Raw genomic sequence first — 23234 nt, 5'->3', positions numbered from 1 at the left:
AAACCTATCTGGTTTTTGTCCATAATAGTTCATCGATCATAATTATAAACTGCTCGGCAAATTTAACCTTATACCCGAAGTCAAATATTCCAACTAACTGGGGATTCGAACTGTAACAAGGTCTTAATACTTTGTTTAATGAATACACAAGGTTATCGACTGTGTGTAATCCAGGGTTTTAATACTTTGTTAACAATTACACCAATTACCCTTGAATGTAATCCACCCCTGTTTTAATGAGTCCATTGACTATTAATCCATCCCCGTGTCCGGTCAAATGAACAATAATTTGTACTTATAAATATCCCGCCCATCGTGTCCGATTAAGCGTATGTGGTTATATATAGATACGTCAAATCATAACCTTTATATTAAATTAACGATGTATCGTTAATTTAATATAAAGCCCATTAATAGCCCATAGTCTAATTTCCACAAGTGTCGTTCTTTTATCCAAACCCCAATTATGGTACAAAACCCAATAACCCAATTTTAATATTTTTAGCCCAACATCATGATTACTTCGGTATTAAATAAGCATAATAATAACTTAGTTACGAGACATTAATTTAAAAAGGAGAACATAACTTACATTGAGTATTTATCGCGTAGTGTTACACGGACAGAATTTCGACTTCAAAAACCCGTAAAATAACCTTTACATAACCCGAACTAATCTAATATAAAACTACCCTATACTATATATATTATATATATATTTATTTATTTATTTATTACAGAGTATTATTATTATTATTTATATATATATATATATATATATATATATATATATATATATATATATATATATATATATATATATATATATATATATATATATATATATATTTTAAAACTGCAGAAGCTCGTAGCCTTTTATAGGCATTTTGGAATCTGGCTGCTCCGCGAGTCGTGGAGTTTTTGGCCTTCAAACTCCGCGAGTCGTGGAGTTTGATTTTTCAGCTCACAATTTTTTGGATCTTAGCTTGTCGACATAATTTATATATAAATATAAAATATAAATAATTAATATAATTATTTATATATTATATTATATTCTTGTGCATAGTAGACTTGTAATTTTTAGTCCGTTGCGTCGGGCGTTGATGGTTGACTCATGTCCCGGTTCCGAATTTTCGAACGTCCTTTCGTATAATTTAATATCTTGTACTTTGCGTTCCGTAACTTGTACTTTTGTCATTTTTAGACGTTTCTTATCAATAAATTGAACCACTTGGATTGTATCTTGTACATTTGAGCTTTTTGGTCATTTGCGTCTTCAAATCGTCGTTTTCGCCTTTTGTCTTCGCGCTTATTTAATATAAACGATTACAACTTAAAATAGGACAATTACAACTAAATAATTTACATGTTGGGAGGATATTGCTACTAAATATATGTTCATTTGGAGCACTATCAGAAACCATCAGGTCTACTTCAACAACCCGAAATCCCAGAATGGAAATGGGAAAACATTACTATGGATTTCATCTCTAAATTGCCAAGGACTACAAGTGGTTTTGATACTATTTGGGTAATAGTTGATCATCTCACCAAATCAGCACACTTCCTGCCAATAAGAGAAGATGACAAGATGGAGAAGTTAGCACGACTGTATTTGAAGGAAGTAGTCTCCAGACATGGAATACCAATCTCTATTATCTCTGATAGGGATGGCAGATTTATTTCAAGATTCTGGCAGACATTATAGCAAGCATTAGGAACTCGTCTAGACATGAGTACTGCTTATCATCAACAAACCGATGGACAGAGCGAAAGAACAATAAAAACGCTTGAAGACATGATACGAGCATGTGTTATTGATTTCCGAAACAGTTGGGATCGACACCTTCCGTCAGCAGAATTTTCCTACAACAACAGCTACCATTCAAGCATTGAGATGGCGCCATTTGAAGCACTTTATGGTAGAAAGTGCAGATCTCCAATTTGTTGGAGTGAAGTAGGGGATAGAAAGATTACGGGTCCGGAGATAATACAAAAAACTACCGAGAAGATCATCCAAATTCAACAACAATTGAAAACCGCCCAAAGTCGACAAAAGAGCTACGCTGACATTAAAAGAAAAGATATAGAATTTGAAATTGGAGAGATGGTCATGCTTAAAGTTACACCTTGGAAAGGCGTTGTTCGATTTGGTAAATGGGGAAAATTAAATCCAAGGTATATTGGACCATTCAAAATTATTGATCGTGTCGGACCAGTTGCTTACCGACTTGAATTACCACAACAACTCGCGGCTGTACATAACACTTTCCACGTCTCAAATTTAAAGAAATTTTTTGCTAAAGAAGATCTCACTATTCTGTTAGACGAAATCCAAATCAACGAAAAACTTTAATTCATCGAAGAACCCGTCGAAATAATGGATCGTGAGGTTAAAAGACTTAAGCAAAACAAGATACCAATTGTTAAGGTTCGATGGAATGCTCGTAGAGGACCCGAGTTCACCTGGGAACGAGAAGATCAGATGAAGAAGAAGTACCCACACTTATTTCCAGAAGATACGTCAACACCTCCAACTGCTTAAAATTTCGGGACGAAATTTATTTAACGAGTAGGTACTGTAGTGACCCGAACTTTTCCATGTTTATATATATTAAATGAAATTGATATTTACATAATTAAGTGTTTCCAACATGTTAAGCAATCAAACTTGTTAAGACTTGATTAATTGAAATAGGTTTCATATAGACAATTGACCACCCAAGTTGACCGGTGATTCACGAACGTTAAAACTTGTAAGAACTATATGATGACATATATATGGATATATATATATATATATATATATATATATATATATATATATATATATATATATATATATATATATATATATATATATATATATATAGTTAACATGATATTATGATAAGTATGTATCTCATTAAGTATTTTAACAATGAGTTATATGCATAAAAATGAGACTATTGAGGTAAGAAACTCGAAAACGATATATATAACGATTATCGCTATATCAACGTCTTAATAATTACATATGTATCATTTTAAGATATTGATACACTATATATAAACATGATAAATGATAAGTAAACATATCATTAAGTATATTAACAATGAACTACATATGTAAAAATAAGACTACTAACTTAAGGATTTCGAAACGAGACATATATGTAACGATTATCGTTGTAACAACATTTAACTGTATATATATCATACTAAGATATATTAATATATCATAATGTCATGATAATGTAATAATTTAACATCTCTTTAGATATAATAAATAATGGGTTAACAACATTTAAGAAGATCGTTAACCTAAAGGTTTCAAAACAACATTTACATGTAACGACTAACGATGACTTAACGACTCAGTTAAAATGTATATACATGTAGTGTTTTAATATGTATTCATACACTTTTGAAAGACTTCAAGACACTTATCAAAATACTTCTACTTAACAAAAATGCTTACAATTACATCCTCGTTCAGTTTCATCAACAATTCTACTCGTATGCACCCATATTCGTACTCGTACAATACACCGCTTTTAGATGTATGTATTATTGGTATATACACTCCAATGATCAGCTCTTAGTAGCCCATATGAGTCACCTAACACATGTGGGAACCATCATTTGGCAACTAGCATGAAATATCTCATAAAATTATAAAAATATTAGTAATCATTCATGACTTATTTACATGTAAACAAAATTACACATCCTTTATATCTAATCCATATACCAACGACCAAAAACACCTACAAACACTTTCATTCTTCAATTTTCTTCATCTAATTGATCTCTCTCAAGTTCTATCTTCAAGTTCTAAGTGTTCTTCATAAATTCTATAAGTTCTAGTTTCATAAAATCAAGAATACTTCCAAGTTTGCTAGCTTACTTCCAATCTTGTAAAGTGATCATACAACCTCAAAAAATCTTTCTTATTTACAGTAAGATATATTTCTAATACAAGGTAATACTCATATTCAAACTTTGATTCAATTTCTATAACTATAACAATCTTATTTCGAGTGGAAATCTTACTTGAACTTGTTTTCGTGTCATGATTCTGCTTTAAGAACTTTCAAGCCATCCAAGGATCCTTTGAAGCTAGATCTATTTTTTTCATTTCTAGTAGGTTTATCCACAAAACCTGAGGTAGTAATGATGTTCATAACATCATTCGATTCATATATATAAAACTACCTTATTCGAAGGTTTAAACTTGAAATCACTAGAACATAGTTTAGTTAATTCTAAACTTGTTCGCAAACAAAAGTTAATCCTTCTAACTTGACTTTTAAAATCAACTAAACACATGTTCTATATCTATATGATATGCTAACTTAATGATTTAAAACCTGAAAACACGAAAAACACCGTAAAACCGGACATACGCCGTCGTAGTAACACCGCGGGCTGTTTTGGGTTAGTTGATTAAAAACTATGATAAACTTTGATTTAAAAATTTTTCTTCTGAGAAAATGATTTTTATTATGAACATGAAACTATATCCAAAAATCTTGGTTAAACTCAAAGTGGAAGTATGTTTTCCAAAATGGTCATCTAGACGTCGTTCTTTCGACTGAAATGACTACCTTTACAAAAACAACTTGTAATCTGTATTTCCGACTATAAACTTATATTTTTCCTGTTTAGATTCATAAACTTAAGTTCAATATGAAACCATAGCAACTTGAATCACTCAAAACGAATTTAAAACGAATAAGTTATGGGTAAAACAACATTGGATATTTTTACTTGTTGTAGCTACGTGAAAATTGGTAACAAATCTATATTAATCATATCCTAGCTAACTTATATTGTATTATACATGTATTCTAATATATTATGTAATCTTGGGATACCATAGACACGTATGCAAATGTTTTGACATATCATATCTACCCATCTATATATATTATTTGGAACAACCATAGACACTCTATATGCAGTAATGTTGGAGTTAGCTATACAGGGTTGAGGTTGATTCTAAAAATATATATACTTTGAGTTGTGATCTAGCCTGAGACGTGTATACACTGGGTCGTGGATTGGGTCAAGATAATATATATCAATTTATTTTTTGTACATCTAACTATGGACAATTAGTTGTAGGTTACTAACGAGAACAGCTGACTTAATAAACTTAAATCATTAAGACGTATTAAAAATGTTGTAAATATATTTTGAACATACTTTGATATATATGTACATATTTGTTATAGGTTCGTGAATAGACCAGTGGCCAAGTCTTACTTCCCGACGAAGTAAAAATCTGTGAAAGTGAGTTATAGTCCCACTTTTAAAAACTAATATTTTTGGGATGAGAATACATGCAGTTTTATAAATGTTTTACAAAATAGACACAAGTACATGAAACTACTTTCTATGGTTGAACGATCGAAGCCGAATATGCCCCTTTTACTTGGTAACCTAAGAATTAGTAAACCAGTCTACTAATTGACGCGAATCCTAAAGATAGATCTATTGGGCCCAACAAACCCCATCCGTTGTAGCGGATGCTTTAGTACTTCGATGTTGTTTTATCATGTCCGATGGATATCCTGGAATGATAGGGGATATTCTTATATGCATCTTGTTAATGTCGGTTACCAGGTGTTCAAACCATATGAATGAATTTTATCTCTATGTATGGGATGTATATTGAAATATGAAATCTTGTGGTCTATTATTATGATTTGATAATATATAGGTTAAACCTATAACTCACCAATATTTTTGTTGACGTTTTAAGCATGTTTATTCTCAGGTGATTATTAAGAGCTTCCGTTGTTGCATACTAAAATAAGAACAAGATTTGGAGTCCATGCTTGTATGATATTGTGTAAAAACTGCATTCAAGAAACTTTTTTTTATGTAATATATTCTTATTGTAAACCATTATGTAATGGTCATGTGTAAACGGTATATTTTAGATTATCATTATTTGATAATCTACGTAATGCTTTTAAACCTTTATCGATAAAATAAAGGTTATGGTTGTTTTAAAAATGAATGCAATCTTTGAAAAATAAATATTTTTCGTGCAAGCAAAATAAATATTTTTCGTGCACCAAAATTGATAGTCATATATTCGATATGTATTCGGTTAAAAGGCTTTCTCTTTTGTATCGTTACTCTGCTAACAATCTATTAAACCATTTTCTGCCATATTAAACAAGTTGGATGAAGCACTTCAATTGTCCGATGAAATTATTCAGACATGACAACGATCATTAATTTTAAAATTTAACAAATTAATCTGTGTGATTGTGAAAATGAGGCATTATTCTACTTCTTTTTCACTTTACATGCAAGTGTTTCTTAAGGGATATTACTCGATATACATATACATATACATACAATATACATATGAATTGTTATTCCCATTTCAAACAAATGAAATATGTCTTTGCACTATTAGGCACTACATTCAAGCAAGGTCTTCCAACAGATTTGACCAACTATAACACCTTTTAGACGGGTTTGTTGTGGATGACAAAGTTCCTGAAGATGTTGATACATTTTGGAAGATGATTAAGTATAAAATTGAGCTTGGTCTGTTTATTTTTGGTACGTTGATAGATGGGCTGTGTAGAATTGGTGGCATTGAAAACACTATCTTTGATCGACTACTTAGAAGCAAAAAGCTTAAGTAAACCCACAACGGAAATATACAATTCAATCATTGATAGTTTATGCAAAGACCACATGGTTGATCGGGTATTATAAGTTTTTACCAGCATAAACCGAAAAAATGTTCCTCCTAATATCATCTTTTGGCATTGCCTTGATTCATGGTCTATGTAACTTTGGTGCGGTCTTTGGTTGGTAAGAGATGATGCTAGCCTTTTTGGTTTATGTTGGTAAAAACTTGTAATGCCCGAATAATTTTGCAGTCTTTGCACAACTATCAATTATTGGATTGTATATTTCTGCCATGGGTCTACATAAGCTTTTTGCTTTCATGTAGTCGATCAAAGAGTGTTTTCAACGCCACAGATTCTGCGCAACCCATTTATCAATGTACCAAAAGTAAACCAGATGGGATCAATTTTGTGCTCGAGTATCTTTCAGAATGTATCAACATATTCAGGAACTTTGTCATCCACAACAAGCCCGTTTAAAAAGGTGTTATAGGTAGTCAAATTTATTGTGGAAGACCTTGCTTGAATGTAGTGCCTAACAGTGTAAAGGCATGCTTCATTTATTTCAGGTGGCAATAACAATTCATTCATATGTATATGTATTTGGAGTAATACCCCTAAGAAACACATGCTTGTAAATAGAGTTGGAATAATGTCTCATCTTCACAATTACACTGATTAATTTGTTAATTTCTAAAATTGATGGTCGTCGTTGTCTTTGAATCATTTCATCGAACATTTGGAGTGTTTTATCCAACTTGGTCATTTTGGCTGAAAATGGTTTGGTTGAGGATTGCCTCAGTAACGATACAAGAAAGGAAATCTTTTTACCGAATACATATTGAATATACGACTGACTATCAATTCTGGCATAGGAAAATATTTATTTGACGAAGGAGGAAACTTAATTTGCTTGAATGATAGGTTTTGAGAATGTGAATATGAATGATCAGTTTTTTTTTTCATAGGGTACCTAATAAATTGAACAATAAGAAATAGATGGTGAGATTTGTATGTAGTTAGCTGAATATTTTTAGAAGATATTAACTAATTTTAGTTTTTCTTAATACAAATAAATAATAAATATATAGTTTGAGACCTGCAAATTTGCGGGTTTATTACATGAGTCATCTCAAATTTTTTATTCTGACATTAATTAGTTGATAAGAATTATTTGTAAGAGTCGGTTACTTTATTTCACATATTCTCGAGTTTGATGGTGTTGCAAAAGGAAACCCGGGACCCTCGTGTGCGTGAAGGTCCGAGAGTTTCAACTGGCAATGTTGCTGAATATCGGAGCTGTGATATTAGGATTATGTTATGTTCTTAAACTAGGATTTAGGCATATTCTTGTACATGGTGACTCTAAAATTATTTGTATGGGTTGTCAAAGGTTACATACATACTCGTGTTTTGATTATATTGACGTGTCAGACACAATTTTGACATATTAGGTGGATGGTTTGTGCAAAGCCAATACTCAGAACTTGATTGATTTGTACGAAGTTGCAAAGGAGCTTATGGAGAAGTTTTGGTCTTATCAGATGTCAGTCTTATCAGATGTCATGTTGAAAGGGTACGTATTATGTCTATCATTTCGTCCTTAAATAATCTACAAAATCTCTTTGTTTGATAGTTTCTGCGTTCCTAAAATTTGGAAGTCTTTTTTTATTTGAGCTTAAGTTAACTTGAAAATGAAGATTTTAGGTCGCATTTGAATCAATATTTGGGTGAAATTAATCAACAGTTTATGCAGCTGTTTGGGTTACAATCTCCTTTTGAGTTTCTTAAAATAAAATCATCTTACCACCTAGTTCATGAGATCATTTTCAGTACCCTCTTTTATCACATCCATGCTCACCAATTGCGCCATTGTCTCTCCTTTTTATGGACTTGTTTCTTTGTTTTCCCTCTTATTATTACAACACTGATGGATTCACAACATTCAGGCCCGCTAGTAATATTTTGGAAACATAGATAACCATCTGCTAAAAGTTCCTTAACTCTGATTTTGGGATCCTGCCGACAATATCACAAACGCTGTGCTGTTATCCTATATACTAAAACATAACCCTGTTCATCTACAGTGATTTTCCCCTTAGTCTTTTTATCATTTTTTCCCCCCAATTTCGTTCTCCCCAGGTTCCTCTTCTCCTTCAGTAGATTCGTCTTCTTCACTTCGTTTCATTTTGGCCAATCTTTGCAGTTTTTTCTTTTACTATGTGATCATTTATACTGCAAGTATTGATTGATTGTTTATTTATCCGGGCTTAAAATATTGTTGAATTCTTTGTTGCCCTAGATATTGGTATTTGTTCTACGTCAATCGAAACTGTTTGTAGACTTTTGCTTGTGTTTAAAGCTAATAATAATATTGCTTTAGTAATTAAATAGAGTAAGCAAGCAACAAAATGATCTATTGAATATTTGTGTGTGTAGATGCTTGATATGTATACAATTAAGCAAATATGTTAGAGAAAACGTTAGCTTTACTATTAACATTTTTTTTTTTTCTTTTTTTTTTTTTTTTTTTTTTGTATCTAATTAAAATTTATCTATAGCAATTTGTGCACTATAGTCTAGATTTGTTGTTTGTTCTCTGGAAACAGCTTGACATCTTTTCCCTGGTTCTAATGTTTCTCCTTTTGTCTGTATGTTGCTGCTGTGGGTTTCAATCACTGCGCGGTTGCTTTGCTTTTATGGCTATTTGACACGATACTGCTGCATTGTCTTTTGTTTATTGTGTTCTTTTTTCCCCTTTTGTTTTGTATGATGTTGCTGTAAAAACTTCGTTTCCATTTGTGGGATTGTGAAAGTACAAATACAGATACTTGTCATTGTCAAATTTTACTGTCTTCAACTAGTCTCTTTTTTTTTTTTTTTTTTTTACTCGCGTGTGTTATTGTTGATCCTATAATATATCTTGTTTTAATGGCTACATAAGGTGCAGGTCTGCAGGTAGATGACAATTAGGACTAGCGTCTAAATAAACATGTTAAGAATTGGGAGGGATAGAAGAACTCAACAATGTCATATGTTTTATTTAAATTGTAATTCTTCAAACTTAAGCAATAGCTCTCTCCAAATGGATCTAACCAAACCCGATGAAGGATATAATGTTTTCCATCTCGAAACTTAACAATTCAAAGTACAAGTATTGCATTAGTATTATAGGATTATTCGTACACCCCTACCTTTTAGTCATTCACAACAAAATACTATACAGCACCTTGACCTTGAAGCACATTTAGCGGTATACGAGTGTTTGACTAAAATAGTGGTGCACCTCCAATATTTGAAACTCAAGACAAATCGTGCGCACCGGCTTTGCCCACTAGTTTAGTTGTGTATGTAATGTGGTTATTTTGACTCTTACTAGGACCATTTTCTTAAAATTAGAGAAAGTTGAATTACAAAGCATAAAATTAAAATCATATATTATAAAGTATTGTGTATTTTTTTAGAAATATTGTTTCTTGTTTTTCTTTTTTTGACAAAAACAATATAAATAGTAATGTACTACTAATTGAATTCGAATTTTAAATGAAGTTTCCATGTTTCCAAACGCCAGTACAATTGGTGAACATGGAGACCAAATATGCATATGCTAAAAGAGGAGACTGAAAACTGGTCTTATTAACTTGGTGGTAAGATAATACTGAATTTTAAAATCTCAAAAGGAGATTGTAAGACGATTTTATAAACAAATCACGTGTGTTTTACAGAAGAGAATTTAATGGCAACCCACAGAGTTGCATAAACTCCTGGTTAATTTCGCCCAAAAGCTGATTCAGATACAACCTAAAATCTTCATTCATGAGTCAATTTAACCTAAAATCAAAAGGGCAGTGATGTGATACTGTTAGTCAAATTACCACATGTTTTATCAAAATGCATTCTAAAGACCCAAAAGGATGATTTTACTGACAAGCAAAACGAGAGTTGCCAGTCAGTTACTACTAAGGCGTATGAAGCTTAAACTATCTCCTATCAACTTCCTCTTGAACTTCACCATCTGCACCAATATAGAATCATTTCAGAAAAATACGTTAAAACAAACATTTATATATATACGTCGTGTAAATAAAGAAAACAGTCTCAAGTATGTCTTACCTTGAAGACGTACACCTAGGTTGGCTTGAGCATCAGCTTCAGAGTTATACTCCTTCCCAAATTTTAAACAGTAGCACACATCCAAATGTTAGCAATGCATCATATAATAAAATGCATAAAAACAGAGTCAACCAAAACATATTTTAGTGTTTCCAATCTCTCCTAATTTATTTAATTTAAGATAACCGTAGCTTTAATAAGTTTTAGTAGTCATGGTAAATTTTAAAATACTTTTGTAATAATAAAAAATGCATTGCCAGATTAAGCCACATTCCTGAAAATCCACCCATTTGATTTGGAAACCATAATCTATTTGCATGAACATTCATTTTAGCATTGATAACTTGCATAAGATGAGTCATGTATAAGATTTTGTGACTATACATGTTGATACGCTAGAAACTAACTATCAACAAAGAAATTTTGTACATTTTAAGGACAAAATGATAGATATAATACATACATACCCTTTCAACATGACAAATCTCAAAAGACAGAAACTGCTCCTTAAGCTCCTTTGCAACTTTACACAAATCACTCATGTTCTGATTTTTGGTTTTCCACAAACCATTAACCTAATACGTCATAATTATGTCCGACACGTCAATATAATCAAAGCACGCGTATATATGTAACAACTAAGAGCATAAGTAGCTAAATGGATACCTGCATACAAACAAGTTTGGAGTCCCCTTGCACGCGAACATACGTAAAACCTAATTTAAGAGCATAACGCAACCCTAATATCACAGCTCGGTATTCAGCAACATTGTTGGTTGCAATTCCCAGACCTTCACGCACACGATAAACCTACAAAATTTTCATAATTATAAAAAAACCTAAATTTCATGATATACACAACAATGAGTTCATGAGTTTTGAGTTGAGTAATTCATACAATACTTCCATCTACTGCACGTAGCACAACTCCAGCACCTGCGGGTCCCGGGTTTCCTTTTGCAGCACCATCAAACTCAATAATACATGAGCACTGATAATATAATAAAGTAAGAGTTTTTTAATGAATGAATGAATGAAAGAGATAGAGACTCGATGGTCTGAAAACTCACACAATGGGCAGAAACAGGCAGTGCCTCAATAAAGCTTTCAGTCTCAGGCAATTTTCTTTGAGAAGCTTCGGATAAAGAAGACGATCCAATATCTTTCTGCAGATAAATCAAAATACATAAACAACAAATTATATCAAGTAACTTCAATTTGTCATATTGTAGCTCCCTTCATGTTTTCTTATAAAATTTGTAACTCAGTGTTATGAGGTGAAAACAGATCAAAACAAGCAATGATGTATTTGCATCTTCCTTGATTTTACCCAAAATGAACACAAGCAATAATAATGTTAAAAATTCAAATAATATCGGCTAGAAAGACATTGTAATACAGTACAACCTGTTCAAGAACGTTACCTTTTCCTTCTCATTACTGAAACTGGGTTGCTGAAAAATGATGAAATGAAGATATTGGTAAAACATCTCCCCCCATATGTCATAGAAGAGTTGAGAAACTAACGACATAAAATAAAATATAAAAAGGATTCATATATAAATGAAGTAATCAAACCTGAAAAGGACAGGGAATAAGTTGGCCAAAAATATCAGCTTGTACGTTTGAAACACCAACAGAATAAATTGCATTACTAAGCCCACTTGTAGCCAGGTACTTCTCAGTAACCTTTGAAAACCCATAGCCTTTATACACAGCAACATCTGGACCAGGCAGCTAATGAATACCTCACAATTAGAACATAAATTACAATTATTAGCATAGCTGAGTAAGCAAAATCATAAATTATCAAGTGAATAACTAAAGATACATTAAATAACACAACTGACATAGGTTATAAATTACCCGGTGAACTTCTACAAATATATATAATAAAAATACAAATTTATAAATTAGGGTTCATGTAAACGCAACATAGCCGGACTGAGGAAAAGTGAAATTGCAGCAAATCTTCAGATATGTTGGAGTGTTGCAAAAATCAGATTAAATGTTAAGTGAAGTTGAGAATTTCATAACATTAACTAATGATGATTTATAAAGCTTACAAGAGATTGGCAGTCATTTAAGCTTTTGTAAACACCAACAATGTCTCCTTTCCTAACCACGTAATAAGCGTCTTTCTCATCTTCCATTGATAAAATTAACAATTCTGCCCTAGCTATCAACAGATACCAAGTGCTTAACCTGAAAACATGATTTATTTAGTAAAATAGTAAGCTATTTAACAGACAAATAGTGAAGTATTAGTATTAACAACATTTCAGACGGAACCCTAATCGTTCCCCTTCATATCCATTACCGAATTTATTGTGCAAAAGTTAAAGAAAAATGTGAAAATGCCGAAAGGTAATAGCGAAGATGATCAGAAACATGTATGTACCTTTAATTCAACAAATTGCAACAATGCTTTAGTGAGCAGGAAGAAATGTCCGGATGATGATCGGATTGTAAATAAGGGTTTTGTGTTTATTGGCGCCGGACTTGTCAACTTTTTAGTCTTTTGGAGTATATTGTATCTGTTATAATATATAAATATAAATATAAATATAAATATATATAAATATATATATAAATGGATAGTCAATTATTGATACACAAAAGTAATATTATTGTATTAACTAAACTTGTGATATTTTTGCTATAAATAGCCATGAATGCAAGCATTAAACTTGCACCATTTTCTCACACTTACAAAGTGTTTCTTTCTTTCTCTCCATTATCATCTTTGTTCTTACACTTCATTATTAGCATTCTTAATCAAGAATCAAACCACTAAAGGTAGTTATAAGCCTACTGAATTATAACATCAAGAATCAAACCACTAAAGGTAGTTATAAGCCTACTGAATTATAACACGTTATCAGCACGATAATCTTAATACTAATTATGGTTGGCTCTGCCACCTAAATGATATATGGTCGGTTATACCACCTGAATACTATACGGTCGACACTGTCGCCTAATTATCATTTATGTTACTAACATTTATATTTCTATTATCTAACATTTATATGGTCGACACTGTCACCTAATTATCATTTATGTTATATAACATTTATTTATGATTGCTTACATATGGTCGACACTGTCGCCTACTTATCATTTATGTTATATTAAATTTATGTTTAATGTTTATATACTTATGAATATAAATTGACTCTAATTTATCATGTTGTTTGTTTTAATTTTTGATAATAGAAAATGTCGAATCTGGAAAAGCTTAAATTTACTCCTTTAGAATCAACGGGAAACAACTACATGCCATGGGTTATAAAAGTAAAAATGCATCTTAAATCAATGGGCATTCTTGAAACCATAAATGAAAACAACACTTGTTCTGAAAAAGAACAAGCAACGGCATGTTGCTTTATTCATCAACATATTGATGAATGCTTACAAAATAATTATGTGACTGTAGAAGATCCCCATGTTTTATGGGAAGGTCTCAAAAGCAGATTCAATAATCAAAGAGAAATTTTACTTCCAGCTGCTATGGATCAATGGAGAACATTAAGGTTCCAAGACTTTAAGAAAGTAAATGAATACAGCTCAGCTCTGTATAATACAGTCTCACAACTTAAATTCTGTGGACATGAAATAAGTGATGCAGACATGTTGGAGAAAACTTTCTCCACAATGAATGCTGCCAACATCACAGTGCAAAGAAATTTGAGAATGCTAAAGTTCAACACATATCCTGAACTTAATTCATATCTCTTGGTTGCAGAGCAAAATAATGAGCTATTAATGAAAAATCAGCAATCCCGTCCTACTGGTACACTTGCAATCCCTGAAACAAATACTGCAAATAATTATAAACAGGGACAAGGACGCGGGCAAGGTCGTGGTTATAATAACCATCGCCATCATCATGCCAAAAACCATAGCTATGGTAGAAACCATCCTTATGGTAATAGGAATGGGCGTAGACGTGGCCGTGGTCGTCAAAGAAATAATAATCTACGAAAATATAAATATCAACCACAAAACAAGCCCACTAAACAAGATGTTGAAGAAAATTCTTCTAAAAATTCTGAAGAATCTTGTTACAGATGTGGTAGAATGGGCCACTGGGCTAATACTTGCCGAACATCTAAACATCTTGTTAAGATGTATCAGGATTCGCTGAAAGGTAAAGAAAAGGAAGTAAATTTTGTGGATAATATTGATCCAACAGTCACTAAGCAACCATCTGATTTATATGAAGATTTCTTGAATTAAATTAATATGTTTCTTTTATAAATAAAACGATTTAACCTTTGTCATCATGTTTTCTCAAATGTTTCAGTTCTATATGTTTTATCAAATGTTCCAGTTCTATGTTTGATGTTTCAATTCTATGTATGTCAAATGTTTCAGTTTTATCTATTTATGTGTAATAAACATTTTGTGTAAAATTTATATACTTACTGTTTGTTTCTTATATATGAAGTTTAATATGAATTCTGCTGGAACACAACATCAATCAAGTAGTGAAGATCTCTGTATAGCAGATAGTGGTACTACACACACTATACTTAAATCTGAAAAATATTTCATTGATTTGAAACCAACGGAAGGAACTATACATACAATATCAGGTGCTGCTAACTTGATAAAAGGGATAGGAAAGACAAAATTCATATTACCAAACGGTACAACATTTTTAATTAATAATGCCTTATTCTCTCCTAAGTCAAGCAGAAATTTATTGAGTTTTTCTGACATATACCTTAATGGATATGATTATCAGTCAGTAACGGCAGAAAATGAGAAATATTTAAGTATCACTAACAAGAATCACGTGATTGAAAAACTGCCAAGACTTAATTCTGGATTACATTATACACATATAAATGTACCAGAAACACATATGGTGATTAAAGAAAAGTATATTGATCCTGGTGTATTTAATTTATGGCATAACAGATTGGGCCATCCAGGATCAACCATGATGAAAAGAATTATTGAATGTACACATGGACATCCACTGAAGGATAGAAAAATCCTTCATGATACAATAGTTCCATGTATATCTTGCTCTCTTGGAAAATTGATAACTAGACCCTCACCACTTAAGGTTGAGAAAGAATCACCAATGTTTCTTGAAAGAATTCAAGGTGATATTTGTGGACCAATTCATCCACCATGTGGACCATTTAGATATTTCATGGTCCTAATAGACGCATCTAGTAGATGGTCTCATGTTTGTCTGTTATCAAGCCGTAATGTGGCATTTGCAAAATTTCTTGCCGAAATTATTAAATTGAGAGCACATTTTCCTGATTACATCATTAAAAAAGTGAGACTTGATAATGCTGGTGAGTTTACATCTCAAGCATTTAATGACTATTGCATGTCTATAGGAATTGTTGTTGAACATTCTGTTGCTCATGTGCATACACAACATGGTTTAGCCGAGTCATTGATTAAACGTTTACAGTTAATCGCTAGACCATTGATAATGAGAACAAAACTCCCTGTATCTATATGGGGTCATGCAATTTTACATGCTGCTGCATTGATTCGCATCAGACCAAGTGCAAGTCATAAATATTCCCCCCTACAACTTGCTTTTGGTCAAGAGCCAAATATTTCCCACCTTAGAACATTTGGTTGTGCAGTATATGTTCCAATTGCGCCACCACGACGTACAAAAATGGGTCCTCAAAGGAGGTTGGGAATATATGTTGGATATGAAACATCTTCAATCATAAGGTATATTGAACCTATGACAGGTGATGTTTTTACAACACGTTTTGTTGATTGTCATTTTAATGAAACATTGTTTCCTAGATTAGGGGGAGAAATAAAAAATAAAGAAAATGATGTTTCATGGTGTGAACCTCAATTAAAGTATCTTGATCCTCGCACAAAAGAATGCGAGATAGAAGTTCAAAAGATAATGCATATACAAGAACTTGCAAATCAATTGCCTGATGCATTCACAGATACAAAAAGGGTGACTAAATCATATATACCAGCAGTTAATACTCCAGCTCGAGTTGAGATTCCAAATCGGAAAACTGATAATGTAGTCACTCAAGAATCTATGCCACGTCTGAAACGTGGGAGACCAGTTGGTTCCAAAGATAAAAATCTTCGAAAAAGAAAATCAGCTGATAATAAGGTAAAAGAAAGTGTTCAAGAAGAACCACAAATCAGTACTCCTACTGCAGAGGAGATTGATGATGTCAATACAGAAATTGCAATCAATTATGCACATTCAAAAATATTATGGAACCAAAATGAAATGAAAAATCTTGATGAGAAATTTTCATTTAATGTTGCATATGACATCTTGAATAATGATGATGATCCAGAACCAACATCTATGGTTGAATGTCAAAATAGACATGATTGGGCTCAATGGAAAGAAGCAATACGAGCTGAATTAGAATCACTCAATAAAAGAAAAGTTTTTGGATCCATCATTCTCACTCCTAAAGATGTGAAACCTGTAGGATACAGATGGATTTTTGTCCGAAAAAGAAATGAGAAAAATGAAGTTACAAGGTATAAAGCTAGACTTGTAGCTCAAGGTTTTTCTCAAAGACCGGGAATTGATTATGAAGAAACTTATTCCCCTGTTATGGATGCAATTACTTTTAGATACTTAATCAGCCTGGCAGTTTCTAAAAATTTAGAAATGCATCTCATGGATGTTGTGACTGCTTATCTATATCGATCACTTGATAGTGATATATATATGAAGATACCTGAAGGATTTAAGGTACCAGAAGCATTAAATGCAAAACCCAAAGAAATGTATTCGATTAAATTACAAAGATCTTTATATGGGTTAAAACAATCGGGACGTATGTGGTATAACCGATTAAGTGATTACTTGATAAGCAAAGGGTATACAAATAACCTTACTTGTCCTTGTGTTTTCATTAAGAAAACAACATCCGGATATGTGATCATAGCTGTTTATGTTGATGATCTTAACATCATAGGTACAAATAAAGAGATCCATGAAGCCATTCAACTTCTAAAGAAAGAATTTGAAATGAAAGATCTCGGAAAAACCAAGTATTGCCTTGGTCTACAAATTGAGCATATGCCTAATGGTTTACTTGTACATCAAACAACATATACTGAAAAGATTCTGAAATGTTTCAATATGGACAAGGCAAAACCATTAAGTACTCCTATGGTTGTTAGATCACTCAATGTTGAAACTGATCCATTTCGTCCATGTGAAGATCATGAAGATATTCTTGGACCAGAAGTACCATATCTTAGTGCAATTGGAGCTCTTATGTATCTTACAAATTGTACAAGACCTGACATTTCTTTTACAGTTAATTTGTTGGCAAGGTTCAGCTCTGCTCCTACCAAAAGAAACTGAAATGGGATCAAACACATATTTCGATACCTTCGAGGAACTACTGATTTAGGATTATTTTATTCTAATGAATCAAAACAAGATTTGGTTGGTTATGCTGATGCAGGTTATTTATCTGATCCACATAAAGCTAAATCTCAAACTGGATATGTATTCCTAAATGGAGGTACTGCAATATCATGGCGTTCTCAAAAACAAACACTTGTTGCTACATCATCAAATCATGCCGAAGTGATTGCATTACATGAAGCTACTCGGGAATGTTTTTGGTTGAGATCAATGACACAAATCATTACTGATTCTTGTGGACTAGAACGCGATAAAAGTCCAACAATTATCTATGAAGATAATGCAGCTTGCATAGCACAGATGAAAGAAGGGTATATCAAAAGTGACCGAACCAAACACATACCTCCTAGATTCTTCTCATACACTCAAAATCTCATTAAGGACAACTGATGTTAAAGCTAAGGGGTATAAAATACTATTAAATTTTAGAAGAAAACACTATTAAATACGATACAATTTTACACAAGATATTTATTTATTTATAGAATGGATATACTTAAACCTTGCTACAACACTTATAAGCAGTGTACCTAATCGTATAGTAGTGTAGTTTTTAGTAAGTCCGGTTCGTTCCACAGGGAAATCTTTAAACAAAGCTCAACGCTATATTAGTTTACTTTTATAAAAATACAAATATATATATAAGTAATATTATTATTATAAAGGGGGGTTTTTACCGTTTAATGACCGGTTTGTCGATTTTAAAACTTTAGTCGCAGTTAAAACCTAATGTAAAATATAAAATAAATACAAGACTTAAATTAAAGCATAAAGTAAATAACGATAATGAAATTGCGATAATTAAAAGTGCGATTAAATAACAATAAATAAAAGTGCGATAATTAGAAGTGCAATTAAATATAAAATAAAGGAAATTAAATATGAAATAAAAGAATTATGCTTATTTAAACTTCCGTAATCATGATGTTTGACGTGTTGATTTTAGTTTTATGCCCATGGGTTAATTGTCCTTTGTCCTGGATTATTTAATATGTCCATCTGGTTTTTGTCCATAACAGTCCATCAGTCATAAATATAAATTGCAAGTATCCTTGTCAAATTATTATTATACCCGAAGTTAAATATTCCAACTAATTGGGGATTCGAATTGTAACAAGGTTTTAATACTTTGTTTAATGAATACACCAGGTTATCGACTGCGTGTAAACCAAGGTTTTACTACTTTGTTAACAATTACACCAATTACCCTTGAATGTAATTTCACCCCTGTTTTAATTATTCTAGTGGCTATTAATCCATTCCCGTGTCCGGTTAAATGAACGATTATTCGTACATATAAATACCCCGCCCATCGTGTCCGATCGAGTGTATATGGTAATTTATAGGGACGCCCAATTGTAATTCTTTATATTAACATTAACAAACTTTCATTTAGTTAAACAAATATAAAGCCCATTAATAGCCCATAGTCTAATTTCCACAAGTGTCGTTCTTTTGTCCAAACCCCAATTATGGTACAAAGCCCAATTACCCAATTTTAGTAATTAGCCCAACATCATGATTACTTCGTTTTAAATAAGCATAATAATAACTTAGCTACGAGACATTAATGTAAAAAGGTTGAACATAACTTACAATGATTAAAAATAGCGTAGCGTTACACGGACAGAATTTCGACTTACACCCTTACAACATTCGCTAACATACCCTTATTATTAGAATTAAAATTAAAATTAAAATATAAATTATATATATATATATATCGTATGATAAGAAGAAAAAAAGATGATGAATTTTGATCAGAATTCGGGTTGCTTTATAGCCAGAGTAGAATTTTGGGGCTCCGCGACTCGCGGCAAAAACCCCTTCAAACTCCGCGAGTCGCGGAGATAGTATTTACAGCTCAGTCCTTGGAGTTTTCTCTGCCGACGGTTTTTTAATATATATATATAATATATATATAATTAATATAATTAATTATATATTATATTATATTTATATACATAGTTAACTTGTAATTTTTAGTCCGTTGCGTCGAGCGTTAAGAGTTGACTCTGGTCCCGGTTCCGGATTTTCGAACGTCCTCGCGTACAATTTAATATCTTGTACTTTGCGTTTTGAATCTTGTACTTTTGTAATTTCGAGACGTTTCTTATCAATAATTGGAACCTCTTTGATTGTCTTTTGTTCTTTTGAGCTTTTTGGTCGTTTGCGTCTTCAAATCGTCGAATCTGTCTTTGGTCTTCACCTTTTATTATTTAAACGAATATCACTTGTAAATAGAACAATTGCAACTAAAAGCTTGTCTTTCTTGAGGAATAATGCTATGAAATATATGTTCGTTTTTAGCATTATCAAATATTCCCACACTTGAGTGTTGCTTGTCCTCAAGCAATATTGTCTTGAAATACTATAATCACTTCTTTATTCTTCACACTTTGTACATCAGTGATTTCTATACGGCGGTATAAACAATGGTAGTAACGATATGGTTTACAGTCCCACATGACTATAAAAATTTAGATCCATTAAGGAAATTGGATCTTTATGAAAACATTTGATCTTTTGAAATCTAGTTTTTACCCTAGATAAGTTTTCCGAAATAACCCTTTACCGGTGTTTGCAAAATATTTTTGTGGGTTTGGTGAGTTTCAGATTTGAAAATTTTAGCTCAAAACTTGCGGTTTTGTGTCACCCACTTGCTAACCTTGTATTTGGAAAGCAACACGTCCAGTTTACTTGTCCCGTATATTACCTTTCGGTAAACTACCGTTCGGTTGAAAGGAAAGCGTTGAACAAGCAACTGTTAAGGCAATGTCCCGTGACATGCTTTTGATTATGGTCTATAACGTGTCGGACGCAATTACTATCCTTGGTAGGAGCAATAGTAAAGCTCACCCTTATAATTTTTCGGTCTGGCACAAGGTCCTGTCTTTGACCACTATGCAACCACCGTTCTTACGGTTGACACCCGATTTAGTTCAGGTGACCTAATGAATTCCAGGTGAATTCCTAGGATTTTACGTTCAATGGTAATGAACGTATTGAAAATAGGGTTTTCAGAAAACAAATCGGTTTATAATTTTTGATCAAAATATTTTCTCGTTTAAGCTCGAGTTTAGATATCATTGAATTCCATGAGTTTGTAATTCTCAATATTTAAGGTCAATCTCTAGGATTGAGTAATATCAGTCTTAAAAGCTGATTTTTAATCTTTAAGGAGATTATCCTTTCTGGGGATCTGATTCATTAGTCTTATCCAGCTAATTTGCATGGTGCCCCCCCATTGTACGAGATAAATCCTTCTCATGGTTAGGATAAATCTGACCACTTGGCGACCCTGTTTAATGCTGAGGTCCGTGGATTTCCTGCTGATTTTAGTGATGACTTTTCTAGATTTTTCGTCAACCTACAGCTGGTCTGGACGACAACTTCATGACCTAAATCAAGAAGCGCGTGTCTTTTTCGGAAGACTTTACTTCCTTTTAATGATGGAATTGATTCATCGTGTAGATCCATCTCTTCTTTTCTTTCATCGGGTAAAACAGTTTAGTTTAGTCCAAAGCAAAAGTATTTTCAGTTATTTGTTACAGATATATGTGACATATGTTTAAAATAACTTGGTAAATTTTCCCACACTTGGCTTTTTATTTTTCTTTTTATCGTCCTCTATTCCATTTTAAATGAATTTTAACATTTTAGTTTGTTTCTCAATTTATGTCCTTTCCGAGGTAACAATAATTTCGGTGTTAAAACCTAGTTTTATCGTTCATAAATATGTATAAACATGATTTTGAATTCATTTAATTGAAAATTTTGAAAAATTTTACTAGAATTGGGTAGTCAGTATATAAGACTAGGGCTGTTCTTTTTTATCAGAGAGCACTAGATTCTAATACAACTACTGCTTTACTAGTATTTTTAATGGTAACCAAGTGTATAAAGTAAAAAATTTTTAAAATCCGAAAGAATTTAACCCCTTCCCACAGTTAAGATCTTGCAATGCCCTCATTTGCAAGAAATCAGTAACTATTTAAATTATTGAGGGTGATTTGTGTGAAAATGATTAAATTTTACCAAAGTTTCCAAATATATTGGCGTTTGTTTGCTGAATGATAAATGGTGCACATCATTTGTTCATTCCGTCTTGTTGTTATTTCACGTATATTTTGCATCTTGTCGTCAAAATTAGTTGCTTTTGCTGAACTTAATGCCAGTCTTTGAAAATGCGTTGTTTTACCCTGTTGTGTACATAAGATAAACTGCAAACATATATACATATTTTTGAAGTTTGGTATATTACCTCACATTCAAAAATTATTAAAATCTAAGAATAAAAGTTAGATAATTATAAAAATGATTACAATATTAACAAAAATATTAAATGTATCAATAATTACAAATTACAAAATAAAAAAAAATAAAAATAAGTAAACTAAGGATGATATTGGTACCAATAGGGGTTCCAGGCATAACCATAAGTGCTATAGAATGCTTCGGCAGGGTCATACGTAGGATATGGTGGCTGCATCTCTATAGACCAAGGAGGGAAGACGGGTTTCGGTGTAGGAATATAGTTTCTACCTATGTGTTGGCAATGAGCTATGATCTGGTTCTGATGAACTTGCCAATCTTCAAATGCTCTCTGTCTAGCATTTTCGTATTCCTGAGAAGCTATAAACCTATGCATTTCTTGCATCTCATTCCCCCCTCCTACATTACCTTGCTGCTGGTTTCTCTCCACCTGTGGATGTCTACCATGGTATCGTACTGCGGCGTTATTTCGCCTCTTCAAAACTTTCGCACCATGGTATACATTTAAACCTATAGTGTCGCGGGGTTCCGGCTCTTCTTTTCGCTGCGGATTTTGATTTTCCTTTACCAAATTGTAACTTATTATCTTCGCATCTGGATCCTTTTCTAACTCCGTCCATTCTTTCTCTGATTACTGATACTAATTCACTCGGTAGTATGTCATTATTTCTTTTAGTGATCAAAGCGTGTAGCATTAGACCATGGTTTAGTTCACAGGCAGTCTTCATTTCGTAAAAACCTAAAAAAAATAAAAATTCAGAATGGGGGGAGAAGACTAGTTC

The 23234-nt window shown here is 32.4% G+C and overlaps 1 protein-coding gene across 1 annotated transcript; it reads right to left on the bottom strand.

The window, feature by feature from the left end:
* Positions 1 to 10494: 10494 nt before the first annotated feature.
* Positions 10495 to 12609, bottom strand: LOC139868621 (uncharacterized). The gene is made up of 9 exons (XM_071856954.1): positions 12589 to 12609; positions 12336 to 12494; positions 12182 to 12211; positions 11828 to 11923; positions 11656 to 11748; positions 11424 to 11567; positions 11225 to 11332; positions 10758 to 10809; positions 10495 to 10659 (listed from the first exon to the last, which is right to left on the bottom strand). The coding sequence occupies exons 1-9, from the start codon at positions 12607 to 12609 to the stop codon at positions 10625 to 10627; spliced, it is 738 nt and encodes a 245-aa protein (XP_071713055.1). The 3' UTR covers positions 10495 to 10624.
* Between the last annotated feature and the right edge of the window lie 10625 nt (positions 12610 to 23234).

Source organism: Rutidosis leptorrhynchoides, chromosome 9 (genome assembly GCF_046630445.1).
Source record: "Rutidosis leptorrhynchoides isolate AG116_Rl617_1_P2 chromosome 9, CSIRO_AGI_Rlap_v1, whole genome shotgun sequence".
NCBI lineage: Eukaryota > Viridiplantae > Streptophyta > Magnoliopsida > Asterales > Asteraceae > Rutidosis > Rutidosis leptorrhynchoides.
Note: the sequence above shows the minus strand (reverse complement) of the source record. Positions and strands in the feature narration are given on the sequence as shown.

What these genes read in the sequence shown, in the direction of transcription:
- LOC139868621 (XM_071856954.1), bottom strand. Translation starts at nt 12,609, where the DNA reads ATGTCAGTTGTGTTATTTAAT. An exon ending in TGTCAGTTGTGTTATTTAAT is followed by an intron (nt 12,495 to 12,588) that starts GTATCTTTAGTT and finishes GGTATTCATTAG; the next exon opens with CTGCCTGGTCCAGATGTTGC. An exon ending in AGATTTGTCATGTTGAAAGG is followed by an intron (nt 10,810 to 11,224) that starts GTATGTATGTAT and finishes AAATTTGGGAAG; the next exon opens with GAGTATAACTCTGAAGCTGA.